General features: G+C 42.2%; 1 protein-coding gene and 1 long non-coding RNA gene across 2 annotated transcripts; one reads left to right on the top strand and one right to left on the bottom strand.

The window, feature by feature from the left end:
* The first annotated feature begins 6,727 nt into the window (after positions 1-6,727).
* LOC105010427 (acyl-coenzyme A thioesterase 1-like) lies at positions 6,728-12,085 on the top strand. Its single transcript, XM_029117046.2, has 9 exons — positions 6,728-7,058; positions 7,190-7,380; positions 8,066-8,229; positions 8,993-9,112; positions 9,201-9,283; positions 9,388-9,481; positions 10,880-10,954; positions 11,045-11,186; positions 11,520-12,085. The coding sequence occupies exons 1-9, from the start codon at positions 6,928-6,930 to the stop codon at positions 11,612-11,614; spliced, it is 1,095 nt and encodes a 364-aa protein (XP_028972879.2). The 5' UTR covers positions 6,728-6,927; the 3' UTR covers positions 11,615-12,085.
* On the bottom strand, positions 11,996-12,688 carry LOC114830138. The gene is made up of 3 exons (XR_003777865.2): positions 12,552-12,688; positions 12,438-12,470; positions 11,996-12,076 (listed from the first exon to the last, which is right to left on the bottom strand). It is a non-coding gene; the product is annotated as an uncharacterized LOC114830138 (long non-coding RNA).
* Positions 12,689-13,806: the final 1,118 nt, after the last annotated feature.

The raw sequence follows: 13,806 nt of genomic DNA, 5'->3' as shown, positions 1-13,806 counted from the left end.
TAATGTGTATTTACAAATGTTGTCCATGTACAAGAAATAATCACCTGACCAAAAAAACTAAGTCAAAATCAAAAGGCTAGAAAAAAAATAAACATTTAGAGCAACACACAAGGGGAGATATCCTCATGGTCATGGATTTAGAGAACTGCATAGATGTATTTTAGGCAAAGAACGTTTACGTTTTACGTTATGGGCGGGAAAAGCCAGTGTGGGCTTTCCACATGCAGGATTCATTTTCAGTCTGGACACAGAGGAGTTAACATCTCCTGCTCTGACTGCAGCTCGGAGGGGCCCACAACGACACCCGCTGCTCGTTGAGAAGAGTAAGAACAAGTCTCTAATAACACCACAAAAAGTCGCTAGATTTGTCGCTAGTCGCTATTTTGAAAAAAAGTCGCTAAGGGGGTCTGAAAAGTCGCTAAATCTAGCGACAAAGTCGCTAAGTTGGCAACACTGAGCCTCACAATAATGTAAGTGCTGCAGTGTAATTCGCTCTACCACAAATCCCCCCGTGGATCTTTCCCGCCCCCACCTCCCTCCAATTGGCGAAAAATCTAGTTAGAATTCCAAGCGATGTTACAAGTTTCAATGTTTATTTTTCAAATGCAACACAACCTCATCCTGAACAATTACATTCTTTTGACATATGGCACCCGAGAAATATTTAGTGAGAGTTAAGAATATATAAGCAAAAATATAGCCAGACAAAAAAATTAATAAAGCAACACTATACATAACACTGCACACTAGCAGCAGTTTAAAAGAGTGTACTGAAAACTAGCAGCAATCTGGGTATTAGCCTATTATTTATTATATGGCAAGTAAGGCAGTAATTTACATAACAATGTAAGCTAGCAGCAATTTGGTAGAATTATTGAATATTATAGATACATATGAGTGTAATAAGCTAATGAATATGACAGAACACTACAACTATGTAGTGAGAATTAAGAAGAAAAATATATACACAGCAAAAATATATCAAGAAGAGAAAGCAATAATATACATAACACTGTAAACTAGCAGCAGTTTAAAAAAAGAGTACTGTAAACTAGCAGCAATATTGGGGGTGGTATTGAAATTATACATAGGCCTATGGCAATAATATACATTTAGATGGCGTGGCACTACATACATTTCCACAAACGATGCCGCCAACAAAGTTGTCCAAGTATGGCAAAAAGTGCAACATACTGTGTACATCAGGTGGTCCATGATGTCAGTAAAGCTTTGTGCAGATACTGCAAAGCTGGAATCTGTTACAGTTTTATAGCAAAAAACAAGCATAACATAATCTATTTGTATGTATGCATGTATGTATGTATATACACCAGTGGTGGGGGACTCGAGTCACATGACTTGACTCGAGTCTGACTCGAGTCACAATTTTCAGGACTTGTGACTTGCTTGATTAAAGTATGAAAATGACTTGACTTGACTTTGACTTGAGAACAAGTTACTTGAGACTTGACTTGAAGTGGAAGACTTGACAATGACTTGAACTTATAATAAACAAACAGCAATAAAATTATTTTATATGTTGTGACATCAGCACCACTAATCAGCGTATGTGCCTTTAACGCTGCACAATTAAAACCGCGCCAAACATGGCAGACAGTAACGTTAGTCGAGCTCCACATATAGTATCGTTTGGATACAAGGACTTTGAACTGGACCGTGTGAATAAAAAAAGATTTGCCAGATGCAAAATATGCAACAACGTCAAATTGCATTCGTTATTTTAAGAACCACAAGGAAAGGTAAGAAAGTAATCTCTTTATATTCAGTTTCACTAAGATCTATAACGATTAAGTTACTAATGTAATGAAGTCATCTTTTGTTTGTCATAATTTGGCCTTGGTTGCATATTATGTTTGTTTTTTTCTTGTTAGAAATGTGACCATTATCATTACTGAATATGTCTGGTAAATAGATGTAAGGGAATTTGACTATAACAGTGGCATAGCCTAAATTTTAATGTTGATAGGCATCTTAAAATGAGCGGGCATGTATATTATTACACGTAGGCTATAATGTCTGTATTAAATGTGGGCATTTTCAAGTGTTTGTGGACTGCGTGTGGAAACTAAAAAGCATTGTGCTTACACCATAACAGTTAACTTTACTGCATGAAAGGCTAACATGGAGGCGCCTATGTGATTACTAGCACCTAAACATTTCGAAGAGGTTTTTTTTTTTACTCATACAGTTAAGAATAATTACAGCGTAATTACATATTAGGCAGTTTTTCAGTCACAATAATTTGTTTATAAGGTTGTTATTATTAGCCCTTATTACATGGATTGGCTGAATTCCACTGCAGAATGCGTGTTATTTCTTGATAACAGACCGTTGCCATGAAAAACAGCGCGTTGCAATGGACGCAGCAGGATTCTAACCATAGACTGTAAAAAAAATGGACGACGCCCTTTCGCTCTTTTCCATTGGTGAAAACTGAAGCCGCCAGTGTCCCGATACGGCGCTGATATCTTGGACTTGCGTCTGCGCAGATAGCGATCTTGGGACCAGTTATGCGCAGTAGTTATGCGCAGTAGCGAGCAGGAATTAAAGTCGTAAAGCCGCGAAATCAACGGCCCCACCCCTGTGCCCCGCCCTCACTCTTCCTCGCAGAATGCGCATACCGTAAACAATCGCAAGTCCAAGTACAGTACAACCGTTGCTTGTTAAACCTAGACGATATGTTATAGCCTAACTTACATCATGTTTAACCTTAATTTAGAATAGGCCTAATACAAAAATAATTGGTAACTTCTAGCTAACGATCACCTGCTAGCTATTAACATGGCTATTAACGAGGCTTGTTGTCTTTTAGCTAACGTTAGCTAGCCCATTACATTTATTTACTAATTAAATAGCTTATAAATTTAACTTACCGAAAAAAATTCAAAGATCGATTGGAAATGCCAGATCGGTTAGCACAATGTACTGCAGAACAACCCATTATGTCCGTGTGAAATTATATAAATTTAGAGATTAAATGTAAAGCTCCAATCTCCTCAGTCCTCCGAAGATCGCGAAAAAAGCCTGATGTCGCTTCAGTGGCTCCTCGGCTCAGATAGCTGTCAATCACAGCTGTGAATCACGACGTCACACCACCGTTTTTAGAGCATTAAATAACTAACTAAAAACCAACTTATTTTAAAAACAAACTCTTGAATTTACATTAGCATGATACAAACTACAGTAAATGACAGAAACCAGCTTCGGAAAAAATATATTTGAAGGGTAATTTAATTGTTTAGTTGGTCTCGCGTCCCATTGAATAACATGGGGAGGGCGGGGTTTATGACCTATACTGGGACCACTCACCAGGGGGCGATCGAGACATTTTGGCTTCACTTTTCAGGGCTTGTGCGGCACGCTTGATTCTAACCAGAGACGGAACGGACTATTTTCTTTAGAGGAAGCAATACAATAGTTTTTAAATTAATAAATTCCTTTTGAAATCAATATTTTGTGTCAAATTATAGATTTATTTGGTAGGTAGCCATGTCATAAGCGGGATAAGGTATAGCGAGGCGGTTGTTATAGCAAATACAACCCCTTCATGCTGATTCAAGATCCCTCCGCTTCGTCCCCCCAAAAAATTGTACCGCGGAGGAGAACAATGTTTGATTTTGAAATCGAGCTTCGCACCGAACGCACGTCAGAAACAGAGGACAGTGTGTGTGTGTTCATCTCTTTAGTACTGTGACTTGACTTGCTTAGGGTGAACCCTTGACTTGACTTGACTTGCTTGATTTATTTGAACTGTGACTTGAGACTTGACTCGAGACTTGATGGTTAAGACTTGAGACTTGCTTGGACTTGACCATGTGTGACTTGTCCCCATCTCTGATATACACTCACCTAAAGGATTATTAGGAACACCATACTAATACTGTGTTTGACGCCCTTTCGCCTTCAGAACTGCCTTAATTCTACGTGGCATTGATTCAACAAGGTGCTGAAAGCATTCTTTAGAAATGTTGGCCCATATTGATAGGATAGCATCTTGCAGTTGATGGAGATTTTTGGGATGCACATCCAGGGCACAAAGCTCCCGTTCCACCAAATCCCAAAGATGCTCTATTGGGTTGAGATCTGGTGACTGTGGGGGCCATTTCAGTACAGTGAACTCATTGTCATGTTCCATCCATCCATCATCTTCCGCTTATCCGGGGCCGGGATGCGGGGGCAGCAGTCTAAGCAGGGATGCCCAGACTTCCCTCTCCCCAGACACTTCCTCCAGCTCTTCCGGGGGGACACCGAGACGTTCCCAGGCCAGCCGGGAGACATAGTCCCTCCAGCGTGTCCTAGGTCTTCCCCGGGGTCTCCTCCGGGTGGGACGGGACCGGAACACCTTCCCAGCCCTACAATATCCAGAGACTTGAGGTACTCAGGGCGGATCTCATCCACCCCCGGTGCCTTGCCACCAAGGAGTTTCTTGACCACCTCTGTGACTTCAGCCCGGGTGATGGACGAGTCCACCTCTGAGCCCTCATCCTCTGCTTCCTCAATGGAAGACGTGACAGCGGGATTGAGGAGATCCTCGAAGTACTCCTTCCACCGCCCGACGACATCCTCAGTTGAGGTCAACAGCTGCCCACCTCTACTGTAAACAGCGTTGGTAGGGCACTGTTTCCCTCTCCTGAGGCGCCGGATGGTTTGCCAGAATCTCTTCGAGGCCAGCCGATAGTCCTTCTCCATGGACTCACCGAACTCCTCCCAGGCCCGAGTTTTTGCCTCCACAACCACCCGGGCTGCAGCCCGCTTGGCCTGTCGATACCCCTCAGCTGCCTCAGGAGTCCCACAAGCCAACCAGGCCTGATTGGACTCCTTCTTCAGCTTGACGGCATCCCTTACTTCCGGTGTCCACCACCGGGTTCGGGGATTGCCGCCTCGACAGGCACCGGAGACCTTACGGCCACAGCTCCGAGCGGCCGCTTCGACAATGGCGGTGGAGAACATGGTCCACTCGGACTCAATATCTCCAGCCTCCCTCGGGATACAGTCGAAGCTCTGCTGGAGGTGGGAGTTAAAGATCTCTCTGACAGGAGACTCGGCCGGACGTTCCCAGCAGACCCTTACAGTACGCTTGGGCCTGCCGAGTCTGTCCAGCTTCCTCCCCCGCCATCAGATCCAACTCACCACCAGGTGGTGATCAGTTGACAGCTCCGCCACTCTCTTCACCCGAGTGTCCAAGACATACGGCCGCAGGTCAGATGAGACGACAACAAAGTCGATCATCGACCTGCGGCCTAGGGTGTCCTGGTGCCACGTGCACTGATGGACACCCTTATGCATGAACATGGTGTTCGTTATGGACAAACTGTGACTAGCACAGAATTCCAATAACTGAACACCGCTCTGGTTCAGTTTAGGGGGGCCGTTCCTCCCAATCACGCCCCTCCAGGTGTCACTGTCGTTGCCCACGTGGGCGTTGAAGTCCCCCAGTAGAACGATAGAGTCCCCAGTCGGAGCACTTTCCAGCACCCCTCCCAGAGACTCCAAGAAGGTCGGGTACTCTGCACTGCCGTTCGGCCCGTAGGCACAAACAACAGTGAGAGACCTATCCCCGACCCGTAGGCGCAGGGAAACGACCCTCTCGTTCACCTGGGTAAACTCCAACACATGGCGGCAGAGCTGGGGAGCTATAAGCAAACCCACACCAGCCCGCCGCCTCTCACCATGGGCAACTCCAGAGTGGTGAAGAGTCCATCCTCTCTCAAGGAGTGTGGTTCCAGAGCCCAAGCCGTGCATAGAGGTGATCCCGACTACCTCTAATCGGAACCTCTCAACCTCACGCACGATCTCAGGCTCCTTCCCCGCCAGCGAGGTGACATTCCACGTCCCTAGAGCCAGTTTCCGTGTCCAGAGATCGGGTTGTCTAGGCCCCTGCCTTCGACTGCCGCCCGATCCTCTTCGCACCGGCCCCTTCATCTTCAGTCAATTGCTCAATTCTTATGACTATTCCAAATAGTAAATTAGATACATGTAAGCCTATTGTAGTGGCCATTTGTCACAAACAGACGAAAGATTAAACTTAAATCAAATCTTAAACAACTTCAAGCACCCTGGGCAGGTAATGTACGCAAGCAAGAAATGACTGTATTCCAGAATGGATTCGGTGTTGTGGCTGGTTTATTTGTTCCAACTGAGCAAACATTACAGCATCTCTCACGTTGGTAAAAAATCATGTGCCCATCACCCAGGTGCGTACATGGCATCTTCTTCTTCCTACCTATATTCACCTTTACCTGTGCCCACCACTGCCCTCTAGTGTCTAAATCAAACATTGTAATTATTAAACTAACCATAAATAAAAACTAAACGTATAAATAAGAAACAATTAACTAAACAAACAAACGAATATTACCAAAAATATATATTACTAATATGAACAAAATCATAATAATAAACAAATTTATCTACAAAATTACCACTACTGAAACACACTAATGTAGCTCCCACACCTATTACTGGCTAATAAGTTGTTAAAAAGCACAATGTCAAAATCCATACAGTTCATAGATACTAGTTGTGGTGGAGGTAAACTTAATAAACGTTAGTCAGTTTAACACAATGCATAATGGTGTCTAGCGAAATAGTCAAACATGGCGTGATGTTAATGCATGACAAAATGATTTAATGTCGAGACGCTATACTGACACTCTGCACACATATAGCTTAGTGGCGTAGTGGTTAAAGACACAGCCTATCACGTGGGAGACCCTGGTTTGAATCCAACAAGGGCAAGAACATGTATCTCTTTTAATTGCGGGCTGGCCAAACTAGGCTTGCTTGGTTCCATTTCCTATCAAGTTAGGCCAATTTGCAGGAAAATAACAAACATTACAACAGTGGGTGTCAGCTCTGGTAGTACTCTTCAAGGAATGAGGCTTATCAGTAGACCTTGTGTATTTGATGCCAAAACAAATGTTATTTCTTGTTGCAGTGACTGAGGATGCCAGTGTGGGAGGAACATATGAAGGCACAGAGCCCATGGGTCTACTGTGGAGCATGCAGCCTGTTCCAGGGAGTCGAACAGGCCTCCGGTAACACACCTACAGGATGGGATGTCTGGGGTCCATTTTACAAACAAATATTAGAGAGACATACCTTTCTGGCTGGTCTAGGAAACATAACTCCTGTCTTTGTCTCTCTCTCTACCCTGGTTTCTCCTCAGGTTGAGAAAGATGAATGTCCTCACTCCCATGGTGGTACACATCTCTGTGTTCAGTGGTCATGTGACTGAGGGCTTCAGCAAGCAGTCTCCCCTAGCAACTGTTGTCATAGAGAGATGGTACCTGGCACCAGGTGTTCGCAGAATTGACATCAGGGAAGATGGGGTCAAAGGCACCCTGTTTATACCACCAGGTACCAAAGCATTGTTTTTTTCTGATAGTTACACACAATCAAATACACTTTTGTCAACACCCTAAATAACATTGACACATTCAAGTTCATAGTCAATTCCTTGCCAGGATGGCACAAAGATTCATTTCAAAATGCTCCAAAACAACACTAATATTTTTACAATATTTCATGACCTTCTCAAGATCTATGCTTTGAAACACTTGTCTCTGAGGTCTACGGAGAGGTCCTTGGACATTATGGTCTGGTTTTTGCACTGTCAGGTGTGGGACCTTACTTAGACAAGTGGTCTTGTCTAATCAATTAAGTTTGCCACAGGTTTTAGTGGGCAACTTTAATAAAGTTTTAGAAACATCTCCAGGATTGGACACAGGATTAATCTTAGCTCAATTTGGCTTGTCATAGCAAAGTGTCTGAATACTTAGTTACATGAGATACTTGTTCAATAAACTGGCACACATTTCTGAAAACAATTTTTTTTACTTTTCCTTTATGTGGTATCATATGTAGTTTGCAAAAAGTTATAATTATAAATTAATTCTATAACGCAACAAAATGTGGAGAAAGTGAAGGGGTCTGAATACTTTTCAGATGATTTTTATTTTGGCACCGTAATGCACTACCTAATCACAATATCAAACTCACAACTGTCATCTATCTTGTATCTGACTCTCTCCATCTCTCTCAGGTCCTGGACCCTTCCCTGGTGTTTTGGATTTGTGGGGAGGAGGTGGTGGACTGGTGGAGTACCGATCTGGACTCTTGGCATCACATGGTTTTGTTTCCATGGCCCTAGAATACTTTATTGTTGACACAAACAGACCACCAACACTCCATTTTAAAATCTTTGAGGTATGTGTATGCAAATTTGCAGTATTTAATTTATCTAGAAGAAAAGAAACAGAACTGAGAACCTTGAATATTTTTTCTTCTTTTTTCTATTCCCCACTTGTTTTCTGCCCTCTCCTTTTGCTTTCATTGCCCATTTAGAATTGCCATTTGTTCTTGTGTTTGCCTCATCGCACAACTTTTCCCCACTTGTTTCCCACTTGTACATACATATACTTAATACTTGCAAATTTTCTGCCCTCTCCTTTTGCGTTCATTGCCCATTTAGAATTGACATTTGCATTATATTTGCCTTAATTGTATATCTATACATTCCACTTGTAACATACACTATACTTAATACTTGTAAATGTCCTGCCTTCTTCTATTTGCACTTATGGTTAACTGCATTTTGTTGTACTGTACTCGTACTGTTCAGTTACAATGAAGTTGAATCTAATCTAATGTGCTCCTTGTAGAAAAGGATTTAGACTCTCATCTGCCAATCAGGTGTGTTTGAAGGTCTGTGTAAATCAGACTGAGCATGAAAATCAGGAAAAAAATAAATAAAAAAATCCTAAAATAACACAGAATCGCAGTTTGAATAATTGAACCATGGATTTCAGTTTCTCTTGAGCAAGGGCACAATAACATGGCAAGAGTCCACCCATGACCGTTCACCCAGACTGGAACAAAATTAATGTTGTGTTACCTTCACTGAACTGCATCTTTCTTTGTTTTGTTGGCACTTATTAACTCCCTTTCCAACTGTTATTGTATTATCTAGGAAGCTTTCAGGATTGTTCAAGAGCACCCCCTGGTGATGAAGGACAAGGTTGCGCTGTATGGTCTTAGTTTTGGCACGTATGTCACACTCCGCTTAGCAGCCTATTCTAAATCAGTCAGCGTGAGTTTTGCTCCATTTCCTCTACACGGTTTGTGAATAGTGAGTGTTTGTAATTGGTGTTGTAACTTTAATACTGTGTGTATTCCAGCCCAGATGCTGTGTGTGTATCAATGGGAGTCATGACCCCCCGGTCCACAACCTACTCTACAAATTATTTGTACATGTTATGCAGTAAGTGAGACCCACCAGCATGTTTCTGTGTCAAGGCTTTAGTCATTTCCAGAAAACTCCCTTTTCATTAATGTCTTTTGTGACTAAAGTATATTTTATTACAGCACCCAGAATGAAACACGGTCTGATCAGGAGGGCCAAGTGGTCCGTAGAGACCTCATTCTGCCTATTCCAATTGAGTCTAAAGAAACAGTGGATGTAAGTCAAGACATACTGTTTGATCATAGACACATACTGTGAGATCATAGACTCATACTGTTTGATCATAGACACATACTGTGAGATCATAGACACATACTGTGAGATCATAGACACATACTGTTTGATCATAGACTCATACTGTTTGATCATAGACACATACTGTGAGATCATAGACACATACTGTTTGATCATAGACACATACTGTTTGATCATAGACTCATACTGTTTGATCATAAACTCATACTGTTTGATCATAGACACATACTGTGAGATCATAGACACATACTGTGAGATCATACTTGAAAAAAATACACTACACTAGAATATATTTTCCCAAAGTATTTGAAGTGTACTGAAGCGACTAGATTGTATTTGGGTCAAATTGTGTGACCTTTTAAGGTCAAATTGATCATAAGTATATTGGTGGGCTGTGGTCAGGGACACCTACGGGTCATCATGTAGGTTATCCTGAGGTGTGGTGATGGGTCTCAGTTGTCACAAGTCTTACTCCTATACAACTTTAAGCTGAAGCTAAATTAGACTGCAATATCCCAAGTGATAAAGTAGGATCTGTAGGCACTACAAATGTGTGTGAGGAGGGGGGCAGGAAACATGTTGTGTTGTCTGTATAGCAACGGTTGAACAGCCAATGTGACGATATGACCGAGCCAATTGACTTGGTATATAGAGAGACGAGGAATGGGCCTAGAACAGAGCTCTGAGGAAAGTGAAAGAAGATACAGATTCTCTCCAGGTTACCTGTCAGGATTTAATGCCAGAGTGTTCAGAGCTGGAAATGTCCAGCCCTGAGAGAGTGGAAAAGATGATAGGAAGGTTCACAGTGTCAAAGGCAGCAGATTGTGTGAAGAACTTCTGTGACAAAGGTGAGCAGTTTTGGTTGAGTTACCCGTGTTAAAGCCTGACTAGTCAGGGTCAAGGAATTTCGGAAAGGAAAATAAAATCAGGAGACAAGCGGAAGAAGGATTTAGCAGATTAGGGAGATAAGATAGAAGAGGTGAGAGTAGTAGTATTGAGAACATTGTAAGTGTCCACCCCTACCCATGATCAACAGGTTAGGGGTGGAGGAGAAAGAAGTTGACTAGGATGTTTCCTTAGAGAAAGAAATGCATCGTTCTAGTATTGAAATTGTTCTAATTAAGAAATCCCACTGGTTTGTGGAGATAACATTTAGGAATCTTGTTAGGCTGGATCAAGTTCTTGCAAGATATAATATATAAGTCCACCTGCAGACAATAGCATAGGGCTAAATGTGCAATCTTATATAATGGGAACAGCTGACATGTAGCGTTTGATCTCTTGTAAAGACATTAACAATTTCTATTGCTAGTTGCTTAAGCTTAGCTTTGAATTTAAACACATTTAATCTTTTAACAGATGGGGAGGATAGAGTGTCCGTTGATGATGGTCATTGGGGATGATGATCAGAACTGGTCCACATCTGCTGAGGATGTGAGAACATGAAACACACATTATTAAAAACTTATGACATCAGTCATTTGTGATTGACCTTGGCAATGCCCTTTTACCAATGAACTGCAGATGACCCAGATGATGCGTGCAGCAGGAAGTGAACACTTGCTGACAATTCTCCGATACCCTGGTGCTGGACACCTCATTGAACCACCCTACACCCCTCACACCAGAGCCAGCATCTTCGTAATGCCACCGAAAAGAGATAAAAGTACTGCACTGCCACACAGAGCTCAAACATAAACACAGTACTAGACAGACTGAAGTAGGAGCCAGTGCTGAAATTGTGTAACATTTTATTTAGGTGCATTTTCTCCACAATAATTTAAGCTTATATTCTATAGCTACGGGATAAGCAGTAAAAGATCTGAGGTCTGGTACTCTGCTTTAGTAACATCTGCCCAAGTCGAGGCAGAATATAACCTGGTAGAATATCAGTTACAAAGAGAGTGAACATGAGAAATCAAGGAAATGTAATTTCTATTTTTCCTGTGTATAACCTATGCTTAATTTACAAAGTAATGGGTGTGTTTGTTTGTCGCAGTGATCATGTTGTGGGGAGGGTCCCCAAAGCCACATGCTGATGCTCAGGAAGATCCTTGGGTTTTTCCTGCAACAACTCTACTTGAGCCACAATGACGACCCTAAAGCAAAACTGTGATGTCACACACAAGATCCCAGGATCTACTATTAACCTCAGGACCTATTATTAACAACAGATGAAGCTTTATATTGATTGTTTTAATATTTTATCAGACTAGTAGACACAGCTTTAAAAGTCACCTGCAAAATGATTGGCAGCCTCGATAAAATTGAGCAAAAAGACCATCAAACAGTCTGTGACAGTGGGGTGATGGAAGGGTCCGTCATCTCCCTCTTTTCCCGGTTTCCATTGCTTCACAAACACTTCCCGGACTAGTTCATTGTCACGTCTTCAAATCATGCACACCAGGTCTCAGTCATTCCATCAGTATGTGTTTAAATGTTTCTCCTCTGCTCCCCTCACTTGTCGGTTATTGTTGCTTGTCATTTTGTGTCGGTTAGTGTTTCTTCTCGTTCTGTTTTCATGTATGCCTTTCGATCACCGTATCGTGTGACAAACTTGAATATATTTTGGTAAACAGACAAAATAACAAAACTTGTCAGTGTCCAATTATTCCCAGACCTAACAGTGTCTATGTGGAGGGATGGTCTCTTAATGTGTATCTATATATAAGGTGGGAGCCAATTTGGGTATAAAGATGTTTACTGTTTAAATTGTTTCCTTCAAGTTTTGTATAAATTACATACTGTCTCATTAAAAGATCATTCCGCGTGCTGATGTCTACTTAATGGCTGGTGATGGAGGTGAAGGCAGTTTTAACTGGCACTTCTAGTGAGTTGATATTTAGCTGTGGAGTCATACGGTTTTCTGACCGTGTCATGTCCTCAATTCGTTAAATAAAACATTAGTAATGCTTACCTGATATCACCTGAAAATCTGTTAATTATCAGCCTGTGGAATGAAGGGTATTTGTTTCACTCCAAAGAAACCTTCCATCACCTGCCTAAATGACTACTGCCCTGTATCACTGACCTCCATCAACATGAGGTGCTTCGAACGGCTGGTCAGAACCCACATCTGCTCCACCCTTCCTGAGACCTTGGACCCCTTTGCATACCATCCAAATAGATCTATGGATGATGCCATCGCCCTGACGACACACCATTCTCTCCCACCTGGAAAAATGCAACACATACAGGTGCTGGTCATATAATTAGAATATCATCAAAAAGTTTATTTATGTCAGTAATTCCATTCAAAAAGTGAAACTTTAAAATATTATATTCATTCATTACACAGAGACTGATATATTTCAAATGTTTATTTTAATTGTGATGATTATAACTGACAACTAATGAAAATCTCAAATTCACTATCTCCGAAAATTTTAATATTACTTAAACCAATACAAAAAAATGATTTTTAGAAATGTTGGCCGACTGAAAAGTATGAACATGAAAAGTATGAGCATGTACAGCACTCAATACTTAGTTGGGGCTCCTGAATTACTGCAGCAATGCGGCATGGCATGGAGTTGATCAGTCTGTGGCACTGCTCAGGTGTTATGAGAGCCCAGGTTGCTCTGATAGTGGCCTTCAGCTCTTCTGCATTGTCGGGTCTGGCATATTGCATCTTCCTCTTCACAATACCCCATAGAGTTTCTATAGGGTTAAGGTCAGGCGAGTTTGCTGGCCAATTATGAACAGGGATACCATGGTCCTTAAACCAGGTACTGGTAGCTTTGGCACTGTGTGCAGGTGCCAAGTCCTGTTGAAAAATAAAATCTGCATTTCCATAAAGTTGGTCAGCAGCAGGAAGCATGAAGTGCTCTAAAACTTCCTGGTAGACGGCTGCGTTGACCTTGGACCTCAGAAAACACAGTGGACCAACACCAGCAGATGACATGGCACCCCAAACCATCACTGACTGTGGAAACTTTACACTGGACTTCAAGCAACGTGGATTATGTGCCTCTCCTCTCTGCCTCCAGACTCTGGGACCTTGATTTCCAAAGGAAATGCAAAATGTTCTTTAATCAGAGAACACAACTCGGCAGCAGTCCAGTCCTTTTTGTCTTTAGCCCAGGCGAGACGCTTCTGACACTCTGTCTTGTCTGTCTTCAAGAGTGGCTTGACACAAGGAATGCGACAGCTGAAACACATGTCTTGCATACGTCTGTGCGTGGTGGTTCTTGAAGCACTGACTCCAGCTGCAGTCCACTCTTTGAAAATCTCCCCCACATTTTTGAATGGGTTTTGTTTCACAATCCTCTCCAGGGTACGGTTAT

The sequence above is a fragment of the Esox lucius genome, chromosome 23 (genome assembly GCF_011004845.1).
Source record: "Esox lucius isolate fEsoLuc1 chromosome 23, fEsoLuc1.pri, whole genome shotgun sequence".
Lineage (NCBI taxonomy): Eukaryota > Metazoa > Chordata > Actinopteri > Esociformes > Esocidae > Esox > Esox lucius.
This window is presented reverse-complemented; position numbering and strand designations above follow the sequence as displayed.

What these genes read in the sequence shown, in the direction of transcription:
- LOC105010427 (XM_029117046.2), top strand. Translation starts at nt 6,928, where the DNA reads ATGCCAAAACAAATGTTATTTCTTGTTGCAGTGACTGAGGATGCCAGT. An exon ending in TCCATTTTAAAATCTTTGAG is followed by an intron (nt 8,230 to 8,992) that starts GTATGTGTATGC and finishes TGTATTATCTAG; the next exon opens with GAAGCTTTCAGGATTGTTCA. An exon ending in CCTATTCTAAATCAGTCAGC is followed by an intron (nt 9,113 to 9,200) that starts GTGAGTTTTGCT and finishes TGTGTATTCCAG; the next exon opens with CCCAGATGCTGTGTGTGTAT.